At 46.2% G+C, this 16,754-nt stretch overlaps 1 protein-coding gene across 2 annotated transcripts in view; it reads left to right on the forward strand.

Annotated features, from left to right (window-relative positions):
• Positions 1-16,754, forward strand: part of LOC121271679 (transmembrane protein 184B-like) — a 77,985-nt gene that overhangs the window by 30,981 nt on the left and 30,250 nt on the right. For both annotated transcript variants that reach the window (XM_041177817.1, XM_041177818.1), the window contains exon 3: positions 2,260-2,425. In XM_041177817.1, the coding sequence (XP_041033751.1) occupies positions 2,260-2,425 (166 nt within the window). The remainder of the gene's footprint in view (positions 1-2,259; positions 2,426-16,754) is intronic.

Below are 16,754 nucleotides of genomic sequence, written 5' to 3' on the forward strand. Positions count from 1 at the left end.
CAAGTTGGTTGGAGTTGTATAGGTTGGTTAGGAATTAAAAGCCTCTAACTTACACACCCAAACTCCTTTCTTTACATAGCTAGCTTTCCCTTTGAATGTAAGTTTTCCATTGTATCACTAAGCCTTTTGGACTTCAGCTCTTCTAAGAGTAAAACCCCTTTCATAGCACCAATTTTATTAGTAATGAAAAAATAAACACATTGTTTGGCTTCTTCTAGCAAGATTTTACCCGCGGCCTTGAATGGTTTATTCAACAAATGCAAATGAACACTTTACCTTACTGTTTACCCAATTAACATTTCAAAACTATTATACATCAAAGCACCCAGACTTTAATCCAATTAAGACACACACGCCTAGACACAGACTCCACCCCCGCCACTAGAATTCTATTTTAAAAAATAATTTCCAATAACATTGTACACATTAATATCTCTTCATCACACACTCCACATCCACCCCATCAAGACCCCTTGGGATCTTATGTTTCAATCAAGTCATCTCCCCGGTGGATACAAGACTAGCCTGTTCAACCTTTCCTCATAAGACAACCTGACAACTTTTCTTTGTCTACCTTATCTAAATCTGTCATAGTCTTGTGTGCACCTCTGTCCATCTCCTTTGCTCCAAGGGGAATAATCCAGCTTCTTCAACCTAACCTTGCAGCTAAATTCCCTCCCCCTCGAAGCAATTCGGATAAATCTCCTCCTCATTCTTCATATGTAGCACCTTGTTGAGTGCCTTTTTCAATTCAAAAACTGGTTCCCCTTTATCTACTCTGCTAATCCTCAAAATAATACTCAGTCAATCCTCAAAAAACCTCTAATGAATTTGTCAAGCATGATTTCCCTTTCATAAAACCATGTTGACTCTGCCTAATCAAATTATGATTTTCTCAGCGTCTGTTAACACTACCCAATAACTGACTGTCAGGCTAACTGACCTGTAGTTCCCTGTTTTCCCCCTCCTTTCTTTCTTGTACGTTTGCTACCATCCAATCCGCTTAGACCATGCTGGAATCTTAGGAATTTTGTATGATCACAACGAATATATCCATGACCTCTCTTTGAGCCTTGGGATTTATGCCCATCTATGGGTTATTTTCCTTGTTCCCGAATGGGAATCAGGTGGAAATTTCCCATGAGTGACAAATAAAGAGCATGACTTCACATGCCCAACTTTATTCATTCATGGGATGTGGGCATCACTGGCTAGGCCAGCATTTATTGCCCATCCCTAATTGCCTTTCTTCACTTTGTAGGCCAGACCAGGTAAGGATGGCAGATTTCCTTCCCTAAAGGGCATTAGTGAACCAGATGGGTTTTTTACAGCAATCAACAATGGTTTCATGATTCCAGATTTTTATTGATTCAAATTCCACCATCTGCCACGGCGGGATTTGAACCCAGGTCCCCGGAGCATTTCCGTAGGTCTCTGAATTGTTAGTATAGTGACAGTTGCTCTATGCCATCGCCTCCCCTTTAATGTGCTGATGAAGCATGCCACAAGGTACATGAGCTATAAAGAATAACTGTTGTCCATTTAGGAATTGAAGCATTAATCTGATTATTATAAAACTGCAGTCATATTGGAGGTGTAAAGTTTATTGTAGGACTCCCCAAACAGACTTTAACAACCAGGGGTAGACTGAGAGACTTCAATAACCCAGCTTCATAGCTGTAGATTTTAATGTTCAGCTTTATTTTTCCCAGTGTACTCTTCCCCACGCTCTCTCGAAGCCACTATGATATGTGGGAGCTGGTGTCATTGTGGTAATAGTGCCAGTAGTTCAAAGGCCCAGGCTGATACTTTGGCTTCAAATCCCACTAAGGCAGCTGGTTGAATTTAAATTCAAATGAATAAAAATCTGGATTACAAAGCTAGTCTCAGACATGGTGACTGTGAAACTATCATCGATTGTCAAAAGGACCCATCCAGTTCACTAATGCCCTTTAGGGGAGGAAATCTGCCATCGTTACCTGGTCTGGCCTACATGTGACTCCAGACCCACAGCAATGTGGTTGACTCTGAACTGCCCCCCTGAAATGGCTCTAGCAAAGCTGGTCAGTTCACGGGCAATTGGAGATGGCCTTGTTGGCTGCACCTACATCTCGTGAAAGGAAAAAAAAGAATTTGGTGGAAATTCTCTGCCACCAGCTATTTTAAGCCCACCCCTCGCTGGGTTTTGTTGCACTGAGCAATGCCCTTCCCCACCTTATCTCTCCTGTGCTGACAACTCTTTGCATTTTTTTTTGGCAGATTTATATGCACCTGCGGTGTTACAGCACACCAAATGAGCAGCGCTACATCGTGCGGATCCTCTTCATTGTCCCCATCTACGCTTTCGACTCTTGGCTGAGCCTCCTCTTCTTCACCAATGACCAGTACTATGTCTATTTCGATACAGTCCGTGACTGCTACGAGGGTAGGTGAACGCTGTGGCTGTGGTGTTTGCAAGCAGTGGTTAAACCAAGTTCTTCTTTGGAGGGTTTCTGTTCTCTCTGCCCCACTGATGCTGGACAAGTAACTCGAAAGGTCATGAGTTCAAATCTTACCAAGATAGCTGTAAATGTGATAAAAGCAAAGTACTGCAGATGCTGGAAACCTGAAACAGAAACAAAAATTGCTGGAAAATCTCAGCAGGTCTGACAGCATCTGTGGAGAGAAATACAGAGTTAACGTTTCAAGCCCATATGACTCTTCTTTAGAACTAAAGAGATGTAAAAATGTGGTGAAATATATACTGTTTAAGGGGGATTGGAACAGATGAAGCTGGATAGAAGGCCAGTGATTACAAGCCCCTCGACTCCCACAGCTACCTTGACTACAGCTCCTCACACTCTGCTTCCTGTAAGGACTCCATCCCATTCTCTCAATTCCTTCTCCTCCATTGCATCTGTTCCAATGATGCCACTTTCCAAAACACTACTTCTGACATGTCTTTCTTCTTCCTTAACTGAGGTTTCCCACCCCCAGTGGTTGACAGGGCCCTCAACTGTGTCCGACCCATCTCCCGCGCCTCTGCCCTCACACCTTCATATCCCTCCCAGAACCATGATAGGGTCCCCCTTTGTCCTCACTTATCACCCCACCAGCCTCCGCATTCAAAGGATCATCCTCCACCATTTCTGCCAACTCCAGCGTGATGCCACCACCAAACACATCTTCTCTTCACCCTCACTGTCGGCATTCCATAGGGACTGTTCCCTCCAGGACACCCTGGTCCACTTATCCATCACCTCCAACACCTCAACCCCCTCCCACGGCACCTTCCCATGCAATCACAGAAGGTGCAACACCTGCCTCTTTACTCCCCCACCCCCCTCCTCACCATCAAAGGGCCCAAACACTCCTTTCAAGTGAAGCAGCATTTCACTTGCACTTCCCTCAATTTAGTCTACTGCATTCGCTGCTCCCAATGCAGTTTCCTCTACAGTGGAGAGACCAAATGCAGACTGGGTGACCACTTTGCAGAACACCTTTGGTCTGTCCGCAAGCATGACCCAGACCTCCCTGTTGCTTGCCATTTCAACACTCCACCCTGCTCTCATGCCCACATGTCCGTCCTTGGCCTGCTGCATTGTTCCAGTGAAGCTCAACGCAAACTGGAGGAACAGCACCTCATCTTCCGACTAGGCACCCTATAGCCTTCCAGACTGAATATTGAGTTCAGTAACTTCAGATCATTAACTCTCTCCTCCTCCCCACTGCTTTTTGATCCCCTTTTTTCAAATAGTTATTTTTCAATATTTATATATACATATTTTTTCACACCTATTTCTATTATTATTTTAAAAATTTATTTCCATTCATTGTTTTATCCCCACCTTTTAGCCTATTTTGATCTTTTCTCCCACACCGTCCCCTCCCTCCACCCCCACCCCCACTAGGGCCATCTGTCACTTGGTCATCCTGCTTTCTACTCTTAGTGTCACTGTTAACACCTCCTTCAGCCAGTATCACCACCAACAACACCCCTTTGACCTTTTGTTTAAGATATCTTCCGCAATCTCTTCTTTGCCTCCACCTATGGCTTGCCTTCTATCCAGCTTCTCTCTCTCTCTCTCTCTCTCTCTCTCTCTCTCTCTCTGCCCCTTCCTTCCCCTCTCGCCCTCTGCACCGCCACCCCCCCGCTCTCTCTCTCAGTACCATGGGTAACATTCTCTAGTTTCCCCGCAGCGGTACTAACAGGTAGCAGTTTCTAGCAGTTAACACGAACACACTTCCCTTGGGCAGCCGCGGCTGGAAGAACGGTCTTATACAGCTTTGAGGTTGGTTGTTTATTTTTTTCCACTGCCCTGTCCCCCTGGCACAGGCCCAGCTGGGTGGCCTGTTGTTCACATCGGTTATTGTTGGCATCCGGCCAGGAATTGAGGCCAAATCCCAAAGTGGCTTTCCTGCTAACATCCAACTGCTGACCATTATAAACTGCAAGCACAGCAAGTCCCATTCCCCTGTCACCCTGTGCTCACTGACCTACATTGGCTCCCGGTCAAGCAACTTAAAATGCTCACTGTTGTTTTCAAACCCCTCCGTGGCCTGGCCCCTCCCTATCTCTGTAATCTCCTCTAGCCCCACAGCCCTCCAAGATGTCTGGCTTCTCAAATTCAGGGTGCTTGAATATCTTTGATTATAATCGCTCCGCCATAGGTGGACTTCAGTTGCCTGGGCCCCAAGCTCTGGAATTCCTTCCTTAAACATCCCCGCCTCCCTACCTTACCTTTCCCCTCGAAGGCACTCCTTAAAACCTACCTGTTTGACCAAGCTGTTGATCATCTGGCCTAATATCTCTTTTTATGTGGCTCGGTGCCGCGTTTTGTTTTTTAATGTTCCTGTGAAGCGCCTGGGGACGTTTCACTACGTTGAACGTGTTATAGGCGTTATATAAATATAAGTTTGTTGCTGTTACATAGCAATGAAATAGAGAATGGCTGGGGTGGCTGCGTGCTGTACACACTTTAAAAACTTCTCTCCCCCAGGTCAGAAATGGTAACTCACCATCTCTGCTCCTTCATCCCTTGGCTCTAGTATTTCACGTCACCCCTGTCATTTAAGGCTTGGGATAATAACTTTTGCCATCGGTTAGCACAAGTGTTTCCTCTGCCTTGCTACTGAACAGCCCCACTGTTATTGTGCTAGTCTGCATGTGTAACATACACTAACATACATCACACTAACAGGAATGGGACTGATTGATTGGATTATCTAGAGGGTACTGCATGGATTTGGTGGGCTGAATGGCCCTCTTCTGACACTGTTGTGACCCTGGTGACTCTTGCTGCTTGCTCAAGGGAAGGGACCTCCCTCCAGCCTGAGTATTGAGGAGGGAGTGGGTCCCCTGGCTGATGCTCATGGGACAAAGTCTCTGGTACGTCAGAGTTGTCCGTTTTGTTTAAGTGTTCTGGGTTTTGGCCCCCAGAGCCTCCTGTGCTATGCAGCGATGAATTATAAGGCCTTTCAAATGGTCCCTACAACTCTGTTTTTTTTTTTGGGCAGATTTGTAACAGCCCAGTGTCCACTTTTTGGCTCTGTGTCGTTTTGCCAGCCCTATCGCCAGTGTGTTTGCAGGTCACCGGTGGTCGGGAGCATTGAATTGTCTGATTTAACTCAGTTGGTACTATTCTTCCCCGAGGCTGACGTTGAGGCCAGACATACATGGCAACACACCCAGAGCTGCTGCCTTGGTCAAGATGTTAAGCCAAGGTCCCTTTGTGCCTATTTGTGTGGAAGTTAAAAACCTGCCATAGCAGTGAGAATATTCTGGGCCTAGAGGTCCTTGCTCTCCCTTGCAAGATACTAGACTTTGATTATGATATCACCTTGCCCTTTCACAAGCATATCTTGGTGTTCCACAGGTAGAGTTGCCAACTGTGATTAAATGTATTTCTGGAGGTTTCATCACATGATCTTGCTCCCACACTCCAGCCATTAGTCGGCCAAGACATCCATCATTGTGACGCACTGCCTTCCTACACCAAGTGGAAAGGAAAAAGGCGCATTACCCGATAGGGTGATGCTCGACTGTCAAAGAGATTCATTACCCAATTGGATGATGCTTGACCGTCACTCAAACAGTTTTCCCCCACCACCCTCTAATTTTTAGTATTTTTATGTCTGGTAAAGAGAAATGTTCAAAGAAAATGACAAAAAAATTTTTTTTATTGTCCCGATGATTTTTCTCCAGGTTTGCGCACACAGCCATATCCTGGAGATTGATCTTCAATTCCTGGAGACTCCAGGCCAATCCTGAAGGTTTGGCAACCCTGCCGACTGTTGATGTTTATATTTGTAAGCCTGCAACGAGGCGTGTCTCAGTTCTGAACAAGAGTCATATTGGACTTGAAATGTTAATTCTGTTCCTCTCTCCACACATGCTGCCAGATCTGCTGAGTTTTTCCAACACTTTGTTTTTATTTCAGGTCTGCAGCATCTGCAGCATTTTGCTTTTATTTTACATTATTGGCTTATCTCTTTCGGGCTCCATTACAAAAAGCACATAAAGCAAAGGACATATTCGCATCAGAAGCAGTTCAGCGAAGGTCCACTCGACTGACCCCTGGGATGAAGGGGTTATCTTATTAAGAAAGGTTGAACAGGTTAGGCTTATGCCTATTGGAGTTTAGAAGAATGGGAGATGATCTATTGAGACATAAGATCCTGAAGAGTCTTGACAGGGTGGATGTTGAGAGGATGTTTCCCCTCGTGGGGGAGTCTAGAGCTTGGGGGCACAGTTTAAAAATTAGAGGTCACCTCTTTAAGACGGAGATGAGAATTTTTTTTCTGAGGGTCTTTGGTCAGTTGAATTCTCTTCCCCAGAGAGCAGTGGAGGCTGAGTCATTTGATATATTCAAGACCAAGTTTGCCAGATTTTTGATCGACAAGGGAGTCGAGGGTTATGGAAGGGACCAGGCAAGACCAGCCATGATTTTATCATATGGTGGAGCAGGCTGGAGAAGCCGATGAGCCCACTCCTGCTCCTAATTCTTGTGGCATTGGATGGGGCATCAGCCTTGACCACTAGGCCTGCGGACTGACCTTTAGTCTGGCTCATACCCGAGGGCCTCTTTGGGCTTTGGTGGCTTTACCAGAAGTTACACTACTGGCAGCTAAGGTTGCCAACTCTTCCAGTTTATCCTGGAGTCTCCAGGAATTGGAGATTCTTTTTTTTGCACTTGTTGTGAGTAAAATGCAGGAGGAAAGAAAAAACGGGTATTGTGAAAATTGTGTGGTATATTTCAATCTTCTTCCCTCAAAACACTTGTGTTTATTATTTATAAGAATATTGAAGACAGTCAGGGAAAGGTGGAGTGGTTGGAGGCAGGAGGTTATATGGTAAAACCTTCAGGAATATGTCCAGCCAGAATTGGTAGCTTAAGGTCACAGGAGCAAGCAAACCCTTTCCACCGTATTAAGGTGCAATCCCTCGAGAAGCTGTAAAGGGTGACTGTCAAATTGATAAGATAGTTACAGTACAGCAGAAGGCCATTCAGCTGATCGAGTCTGCGCTGATTCTAAGCCAGGGCAACCCACCTGGTCCCATTCTCCCACCTTTCCCCTGTAACCATGCAAATTTTTTCTCTTCAGACAATTATCCAATTCTCTCTCGAAAGCAATGCTTGAACCTGCCTCCACCACACACTCAGGTGGTGTTCTAGATCCTATACACTCTCATTTTTTTAAAAACAAAGGTAATTTCCTTGTGTCGTTCCCATTTGCCAATCACAAATCGATAATCCTCTGATTCTCCTTCCGTCGATGGGGACACTTTCTCCCTACCTACTCTGTCCAACCCCTCTTGAGGCACAGGGCCTTCAGCCACCCATGTTATAAAAGGAATCCATCGTGGTAATAGGGCCTCTAGCTTTACAAAACCTGAAGATGCTGGAAGTGGTCCACTGGTCAGTTAGTGTTGATTCAGTTTAACAGTTCAGGTGTGGACCATTGACTAGAAGATCCAATGAGGGAGCCATACCTGAAACTGCACCTTTCTATTCAAGAGAGAATTGGATTATTATCTAAAAAGGAAGAATATACAAGACCACCGGGAGAAGGTGGGAGGAATGGCACGAGGTAAATTGCTCCCTTGGAGAGCTGGTGGAGACACGACAGGCTGAATGGCCTCCTTCAGTGCCGTCACAATACTGTGAAACCTCCGTCTCCTTCCTTCTCTCCACAGACGCTGACCGACCTTTGGAGCGTTTCTTTCTCCTTTTTTCTTTTAGGTTCAATTTTCCAGCGGATGAGGATTTTCCAATTTCCCGAGGGCAGTCAGATGGAGAACCATTCAAAAGCAGTCTGAGCCTTTTTTTGTTTTCTCCCGCTGACTTTTCTGTTTATATTCCAATAATTTTGTTGAAATGGTTCTGTGTTGCCAAGGAACCTAAGGCCCAGGCTTGAAGGAATTGCCACCTCTAAATGGTCGATTTTAAGCGTTGGCCTTAGACTTACCCAGGAGTGTATAGAGCAGCATTGTGGATCAAGTGCTCCGCTGTTTTTGAGTGTCTGCAGGCCGGGGCCAGAACTATCAACCTGGCCTACTTTGACCTACGACCTCCAGTGCAGCTGCTCCCGGTGTGAGAGAGCTCAAAGGTCAGCCTCTAATGAGAGAAGATGGGTTGGTACTTTTTCATAAGTGCAGGAGGAGGAAGGACGACAGCTGTTCTGGACTAAAAGTTTTCCTTAGTCTCACAACAAAGTGGGATATTTATCTCCATGCATAGTTGTATTCATATTAGGGATGGGCCTAGCCAGTAGCAGCCACATCCCATGAAAGGGTTTAAAAAAAAACATAGTCTTATGAAGAAATTACAACTCCGAAAAGGGCTGATAGTTTTTTTTACCCCAACCAAACAGCTCATCCTCCACATGAACAGTGTTCCTAATCCCATGTGCCCATCCTGCTCCCATGACCCTGTAAACACCTTTTCTGGTGGACTGCCTGACTAGGGTGCCCCCAGTGAGCATCATAATAGTGGTTAGTCCTGTGGGATCTTGCTGTGCGCAACTGAAGCGACTACACTTAATTTTTCTTTTTAAACAAAGGATTTAATTGGCCGTGAGGCGCTTCTGAAGGTCGTGAAAGGCACTATATAAATGCAAGTCCTCCTTCCCTTCAGTTATCTAACCAACGGACATAAGCTTTGTTTCGATCCCCAACAATGGTAATGCATTCTGTGGCCTTGCAACCTCCTGTTTCCTTACGCTAAATCTCTTGTGAGCATAGTGTTGCTTTTAAGATTGATTTTTAAAGGGACATTCTTGAGACGCGGATCCCTTTCCCTATAACCTATTTCCCAGGGAGAGATGGTGACGTAGTAGCATTGTCACTGGGCTGGTAATCCAGAGGCCCAAGCTAATGCTCTGGGGACGTGGGGTTCAAATCCCACCATGGCACTGGTGGAATTTAAATTCCAGATGTCCTCTATCCAGATAATAAGTCTGGAATTGAAAGCTAGTCTCAGTAATGGTAACCCATGAAACTATCATCGATTGTTGTAAATGTCCTTTAGGGAAGGAAATCCTTACCTGGTCTGGCCTACATGTGACTCCAGACCCACAATATTGTGGTTGACTCTTAACTGCCCTCTGAAATGGCCGAGCAAGCCACTCAATTGAGGGGTAATTGGGGATGGGCAACAAATGATGGTCATGAAAGAATAAAGAAAAAATATCTTCCATCCCCAATTGCCCTTACTCCAGTTAATTAATCTCCTACTTAAAATGAATATAAACTTTACTGCAGCTACCCGAAATGCACTTTTAAACCAAATGTATGGATTTGTTTGTTTTTTTTTGAGCCATTTTCAATCGAGCTGGGGCGCTGCATATCTGTACTGCTCAGCTGTTGGTGTTGGTGATTTTGGCAGATTGACCTGAGACAGCCAATGTCACCAGCTCTCAATTGTGTGATGAGATGGATTGTGAGAAGGGTGATGTTCTCACAGCCCAGAATACACTGTGATGGAGGCACATTCAGTCGTGGCTTTCAGAAGGGGTTCGGATAAGAACCTGAAGGGAAAAAAACTTGCGGGGCTACAGGAGTGGGACTAGCTGAATCGCTCGTTTCTTTTCTTTCATTCGTTCACGGGATGTGGGCTTCACTAGCTAGGCCAGCATTTATTGCCCATCCCTAATTGCCCTTGTTCAGAGGGCATTTAGGAGTCAACCACATTGCTGTGGACCTGGAGTCACATGTAGGCCAGACCAGGTTATGACAGCAGATTTCCTTCCCTAAAGGGCATTAGTGAACCAGATATGTTTTTACAACAATCAACAATGGTTTCCTGGTCATTATCAGACTTTTAATTCCGGATTTTTATTGAATTCAAATTTCACCATCTGCCGTGGGGGGATTTGAACCCGGGTCCCAGAGCATTAGGCTGGGTCTCTGGAATACTAGTCCGGTGAAAATACCACTATGCAGCTGTCTCCCCAGGAAGAGAGCTGGCACAAACATGATGGGCCGAATGGCTGCCTCCTGTGCTGCTGTCACCGGCCGTCACTCATTCAAGGATGACGTCTACTCTAGTCACGAATTTCTGCCACGGATCTTAATGTGACTGAACAGGTTGATTTTTCGACCTGTCAATCTTTGGGCACAGGGGGCAGGACATTCCAAGAGTTTGTGGGACCCGGAGTGCAGGATATGCTTCCTTTTCTTTCCTTCTCTGCCGCTGCTCTGCCTCATCACTCGGGCGTTGTGACTCGAAAGGTGAAGCTGCTTGATAGACAAATTGCCGCCATTCTAAGAAATAGGTAGGAAGCTCCTCCCAGTCATTAATGTCGATGCTGCCCAGCTTCAGCACGTCCTTCAGAGTGTCTTTGAAGCATTTTAATTGTCCTGCTCTGGAACATCAGCCATTTGAGTCGAGACAACAGGATCTGGCGAGAGAGATGGGTTTCCAGCCAAGCAGACAAAGCATCCAGTCTGTCGAAGTTGATTTGGCAGGAGTTTTGCATCAATTGCTTCTGGAGCTGGCTTCAAGAAGGACGCTAGCGTTTGCTCGCCGGTCATCTCATTGAATCTGGCGGAGGGAATTTTTCTGGCCCTCTTGTGTGCCTTCTGTGCTACAGCCATGCCGTGATTCCATGCACCAAACAGAGCTTTGATCGCTGCACCTGTGTGACCTGTAATTTCCACCGCCCTTGACTTGGCCAAGTTGAGATTGTCTGCTGGCGTTGGGGGTTTCTTCCTTCCTCTGGTTTCCAGCCTCGGAACGTGAGCCCTGTCTCTCTCTCCACAGATGCTGCCAGACCTGCTGAGCTTTTCCAGCATTTTCTGTTTTTTGTTTCCAGATTTCATCCGCAGTATTTTGCCTTGATCTAAGTGAAGTGATAGGACTGTGTGCAGACTCACTGAGCTACCTAGCTTAACTTTTAGCAAGTGAATGGTGCCTATTGTACCGCAGCTTATCTTATTGGACCTGTCTGTTCCGCGTCACTAATATTGACTGTGGCACTGGCTCAAGGCTTTTGTGGTGTTTCAGACGAAGTGCGACAGTGTAAAACAGATAATAGTGAGTCAGCAGTTTTACGCCTCTGAATTTATTTTAAAAAATTGACTTGTCTAATTGCTAACTTAAGAGGGTGGTTGCGTATTTGTTCACTGGGTCAGAATCCTGGAACTCCCTCCCTAACAGCGCTGTGGGTGTACCTACACCACATGGACTGCAGCGGTTCAAGAAGGCAGCTCACCACCACCTTCTCAAGGGGCAATTAGGGACGGGCAACAAATGCTGGCCCAGCCAGTGACACCCACATCCTGTAAAAGAATGAAAAAAAAATGTATATGCCATATATTAGTTGATTTTTTAAGACCAATTTTTTTAGGTAGAAAATTGAAGGGTGGACATTTACACTAATAATATTTGAGGGATTGACATACCTGCTTGATTTGAGTCCGCACAGCATGGAACAAAGCTTGCAACAAAATCTTGAGTGGAATCCAACAAAGGACCATCACCCTGTTAACTAACAAGTACAAAGTCGTAGGCTTAATTCCAACTCGCAGCTGTCATTATTTTACTTGCTCAGTGCGCGATGAGACTCCACAAGCTGTTTAATAATCAGCAGAATAATATCAAAACCCCACAAATGTCCAGTTGAAATATTGAAAACAGGAGCAATTCGTAAAATCGACGAGCGATATCTACCCTCTCACTCCTCGGTGCCGGCGTTTGGTTTCCAGATTTCAGATTTGGATTATATAGTCTGTACGACCCGTTTGCGAATCGATTTGCTCGTATTTTTTTTTTGTTTTAATATTTATACATTTCCGGCAAAATAGAGTCGTTAATTTACAGAGGGGCATTGAAGAAGAGACCAGGAGGTTTTGCCATCTAATCAGCGAGTTCAAGGAATCTCACCATCCCGTAAATGTGCTGAAAAATGCACTTCGATAATTTTTGATCTACCCCCCCTTCCACTTCTCTCCCCCCACCCCCCCACCCTCACCACCTTAAACCACCTTATATTTCAATCCTTCCTGGGATTCACCTAGTTCTGTCGAAGGGTCATGAGGACTCGAAACGTCAACTCTTTTCTTCTCCGCCGATGCTGCCAGACCTGCTGAGTTTTTCCAGGTAATTCTGTTTTTGTTTTGGATTTCCGGCATCCGCAGTTTTTTGTTTTTTGTTTTTAAAATTCTCATCCCTGTTTTCAGCTTGCTGCTGGGCCTTGCCCCTCCCTATCTGTGTAATCGTCTCCAGCCCCCACCCACCCCCACCCCCACCCCAGCCGAGATATCGGCGCTCCTCCAATCCTGGCCTCTTGTGCATTCCTGATTTTAATTGCTGCACCACTGGTGGTCATGCCTACAGTTACTTCGGCCCCAAGCTCCGGAATTTCCTCTCTCCGCCTCTCTACCACCTCTTTTTTTTTAAAAAAAAACACAATCTACCTCTGTGATCGAGCTAAAATATGACGTTGTGTGGCTAGGTGTGATAGTCTGTTTTATAATGCTTCTGTGAAGAGCCTTGGGAAGTTTCGTACAATTAAAGGCGCTGTACAAGCATAAGCTGTGGAGCGGCTCTCCTACTGCCAGCGACAGCAAACTGTGGACAACCCGGCCCCTTTAATTAAAGTTGGCTCTGATTTATGTGGGCGTTATGGGTGATGTTTGCGCGCAGTGTTGCGGGGTGGCTTTTGTGAGCGTTGCAAAGCCTTTTGTTTACCACCGCGACCTGCACAGTGACAACAGATGGCACACACTGAGGTGGCAGCCATGTTTGCTTTGCTGTGAGGCCTAAGGGGGGTGGGGGTGAAGATTGGATGTTTGCTCTAAGTCTGTTGCCTAGCGATGTGCTTTAGTTGATCTCCCTGGGGACTTTGGCGGCGCAGCATCTGCTGGGGTTGCCTAGGCAATGGGATGGGACGTCGCAGGCAGGAAGGGAGTCACCGGAGGGAGTGGGCATGGCTGACTCTCAGATTGAATTTAAAGCGCGTCATTAAGACCCCTGCAGTTGCGGCCCGTGCTTTAAATAGTTTGCTGTTGAAGCTCAAGGCTGTGCAGATTTTTTAAACAGAAGGTTTGATTGTCTGAATGAAAATACCTCTAATCCTCAGTGCTTGCTGTCCCTTTCCGACACCAATTTAACTGGCTTGGCCGGGAAAGGCTATCTTTGGCAAATGGTGCACGGAATCCTTTTTTTAAAATAACTTCCACTCGGTCCCTGAACAGCTCGATCTCCTGGTGGCCGACAACAGAAATAAAACTGCTCCTCAAACAGCTTTTTATTTACTTCCCACCACCCTCTTCCGCGGCCCACCCCCACCCGCCGCAATTCCCTAAATTTCTTCTACTGCCTCGTCCAAGTCGCATTCGAAGGGAAAACAAGCCCTCGCTTATCTGCTCACAGGCGCTGCACAGAATCGATATAGTGCAGAAGGAGGCCATTCTGCCCATCCTGTCTGCCCTGGCTCCCTGAGCCAGCAATTCACTTACTGCCGTTCTCTCGTCTTCTCCCCGTAACCCTGCACGTTATGTCATGTAATTTTTTTTGTTCCCTAGCCCCAGCCAAATAGATTCCATCGTCAGCCTCCTCTGGGACATCCTCTTTATCCAGCACTGCAATGCTCCCCTTAAGCAACATGGTACCCCTCCTCCCTTCCTGAACACCTTATATTCCAGGATATTTAACACCCCCCACCACCCCCCCCACCCCCCAGTCCTGTCCTCTTTTGAGTTTGTCCCCGTTATAGCTGCATCATATTTCCACGTGGCAATCTGCCTGTAACTGGCCAATCTCACTTGCCACGCTCCGTGCTTTCCCTTGGTGTTGGTCAGGTTCATCAGACTGGTCCCCGGGATGAGTGGGTGTCCTATGTTGAGGGGCGAATTAAATTGGGCCCATTCTCGTTGGACTTTAGAAGAATGAGAGGATTGAAAGGTACAGGATTCTGAAGGGAAGGTACGGAGAGGTTATTTCCGCCGGCTGGTGAATCTAGAACACGGGGCCACAGTCTCAGAATGAGGGGCCGACCATTAAGGACTGAGATGAGGAGAAATTACTTTACTCAAAGGGTTGTGAATTTTGGAATGCGAATTGATTCTTTAATTAATTAATTAATTGCCCTTCTCAAGCCAGCGATGCCCACATCCCATGAATGTATGTATCCAAAAAAGTTTCCCTTGGCTTGCATGTATCCTCTGTGGCCTTGAGGAGTCCGTGTTCTGTGCTCATGTGGAGTACACCAGGCCACAGCGCCTTTCGGTTTTATTTTTTTCAAAGGGCTGCTCCCGAGGTTTTGGCTGCAACTTGAGCCCCGCGCTCCTGACCTTCGTCCAGCCGGTGTGGAGGGAGCCGGGCAGGAGGGAGAGAGGGCCTCCTTGTAAACCCTGCCCCTGGGCCTGGCCAAGGTGGTCATCGATGGGCCCAGGCAGCGGACGGTCGAGGGGCTCATCTGGCCTGATTGTCTGCCCCTCTTCCGTGGCTACGTTCATGTCCCTGGAGGAGGAACACGTGGCGGTCCACTGGCGTGCTTGAGCCCTTTCATGACCGGTGGGCACAGCGGGAGTTGGAGCGCACCATCAGCGCTGGGGACAACATCTTAACTTAGTCAAGTTTCCTTTAAATCTTTTTTTTTTCTTTTGTTACAGTGCCCCTTTAAGGGGTTAACACTTTAGTTTAACTTGTTAATTTGTTAATTAGTCAAAAGTATAAACTTTTTTTTAACCCATTCATACCTCTACTATGTTGAATCTGTAGTGGTTAACGGATCAATGATATCTAAGGTGGGACACACTCTGGTATTCGTCTATTTTGTTTACCCGATTGATTCAAATAACATCCTTCCCAAAGCTGAGAAAGATGAATCAGCGTTTTTTATATAAATGGTAAGAAGCTGGGAACTGTAGAGAAGCTTGCCGATTTAGACGTCCATCTTCAGAAGTCACGAAAGCCATTGGACAAAAATTAATTTAAGCTAATCGAATACTGGTTCTAGTTCAAAGCAACGGCTATAAAGCAGTGGGTGCTATGCTAATTATACAAAGGTCCCATTTCCTCTAACCCAGCCGGTCGTAGAATCTCGGAACAATTTCTTCTGAAAATCCAGCACCTAAACATCAGTTATATTCCATCATCTTAGTTGTGTTTTCATAAAAATTCCATCGGGTTAGTTCAGCATGGCTTCCCGTGCTCCCCCTGATGGCTGAGATGGGTTAAGGCAGAAAGTAATTGAACCACGTCGCATTCAGTTAATCTGATTACTCGGGACCTCTTTGAGAGTCAGTTTGATTCTCAGAGGTGATGGCTGACTGTTCTGACTCCGCAAGTCCACGTTGAATGAGTGAGTGACTCGGCCAAGAGATACCAAGAGAACAGTGGAGCCACTTGATGCACTAAGTTAACAGCAGCTAGTTAGCTAGTTTAGACTGCCCAGTCTACCAATGCACTAAGAGGCGTGGTTGCAATAGATTTTCCAACAACAACTTGTCTTCCTGTAGCACCTTTAACCTAGTAAAACGTCCCAAGGTGCTCCCTGGCAGGACTATCCAACTGAATTTGACACCAAGGCTCATGAGGTATTAGGGACAGGTGAACAAAAGCTTGGTCAAGAGGTTGGCTTTAAGGAGCATCTCAAAGGAGAAGAGAGGGGCAGAGAGATTTAGGGAGAAAATTTCAGAGCTCGGGGTTGAGGCAACTGATGCGTGAGAGGCAAGATTTGGAGGAATGTGGAGATCTCGAGTGAGAAAAGGCCATGGAGGGATTTGAGAATTTTAAAATTGAGGCGCTACCACACTGGGAATCTATGAGAGCAGGGGAGCGCTATAAAAGCAATCAAATGGGCGATTGCATTGCTGTCATGTCACTCTAAGGAGTGTTTGGTCTCGGGTTTCTGCTCTCTTTGAGTTTGATGCCTGTGTACATGCTCACATCTCACTGCTCCATCCCTGGTTGGAATAGCAATGGGCACTGTCACCGATTTTGACTGTTGCTAACTTATCAGGCCGCGTATCTGACATCTAGTATCGGATGAGCAGAAAGTTTCTCCAATTATTATTGAGAAGACTGAAGCCATTGTTTTCAGTCCCAGCTCCAAGCTCTGCTACCTGGCTACTGACTCCATCCCCTCCCTGGCAACACCAAGATTAAGCCAATCTGTTTGCAACCTTGGTGTCATATTGAATGTCACAAGGAAGTCAAAAAGCATCGAGAACAAGCAGGAAAGTGGCATTGAGGCCCTAAAACCTGCTCAGCCAAGATCTTATCGAATGGCAGGGCAGGCTTGAGGGGCCAAATGGCCTACTCCCT

The sequence above is a fragment of the Carcharodon carcharias genome, chromosome 31 (assembly GCF_017639515.1).
Source record: "Carcharodon carcharias isolate sCarCar2 chromosome 31, sCarCar2.pri, whole genome shotgun sequence".
Lineage (NCBI taxonomy): Eukaryota > Metazoa > Chordata > Chondrichthyes > Lamniformes > Lamnidae > Carcharodon > Carcharodon carcharias.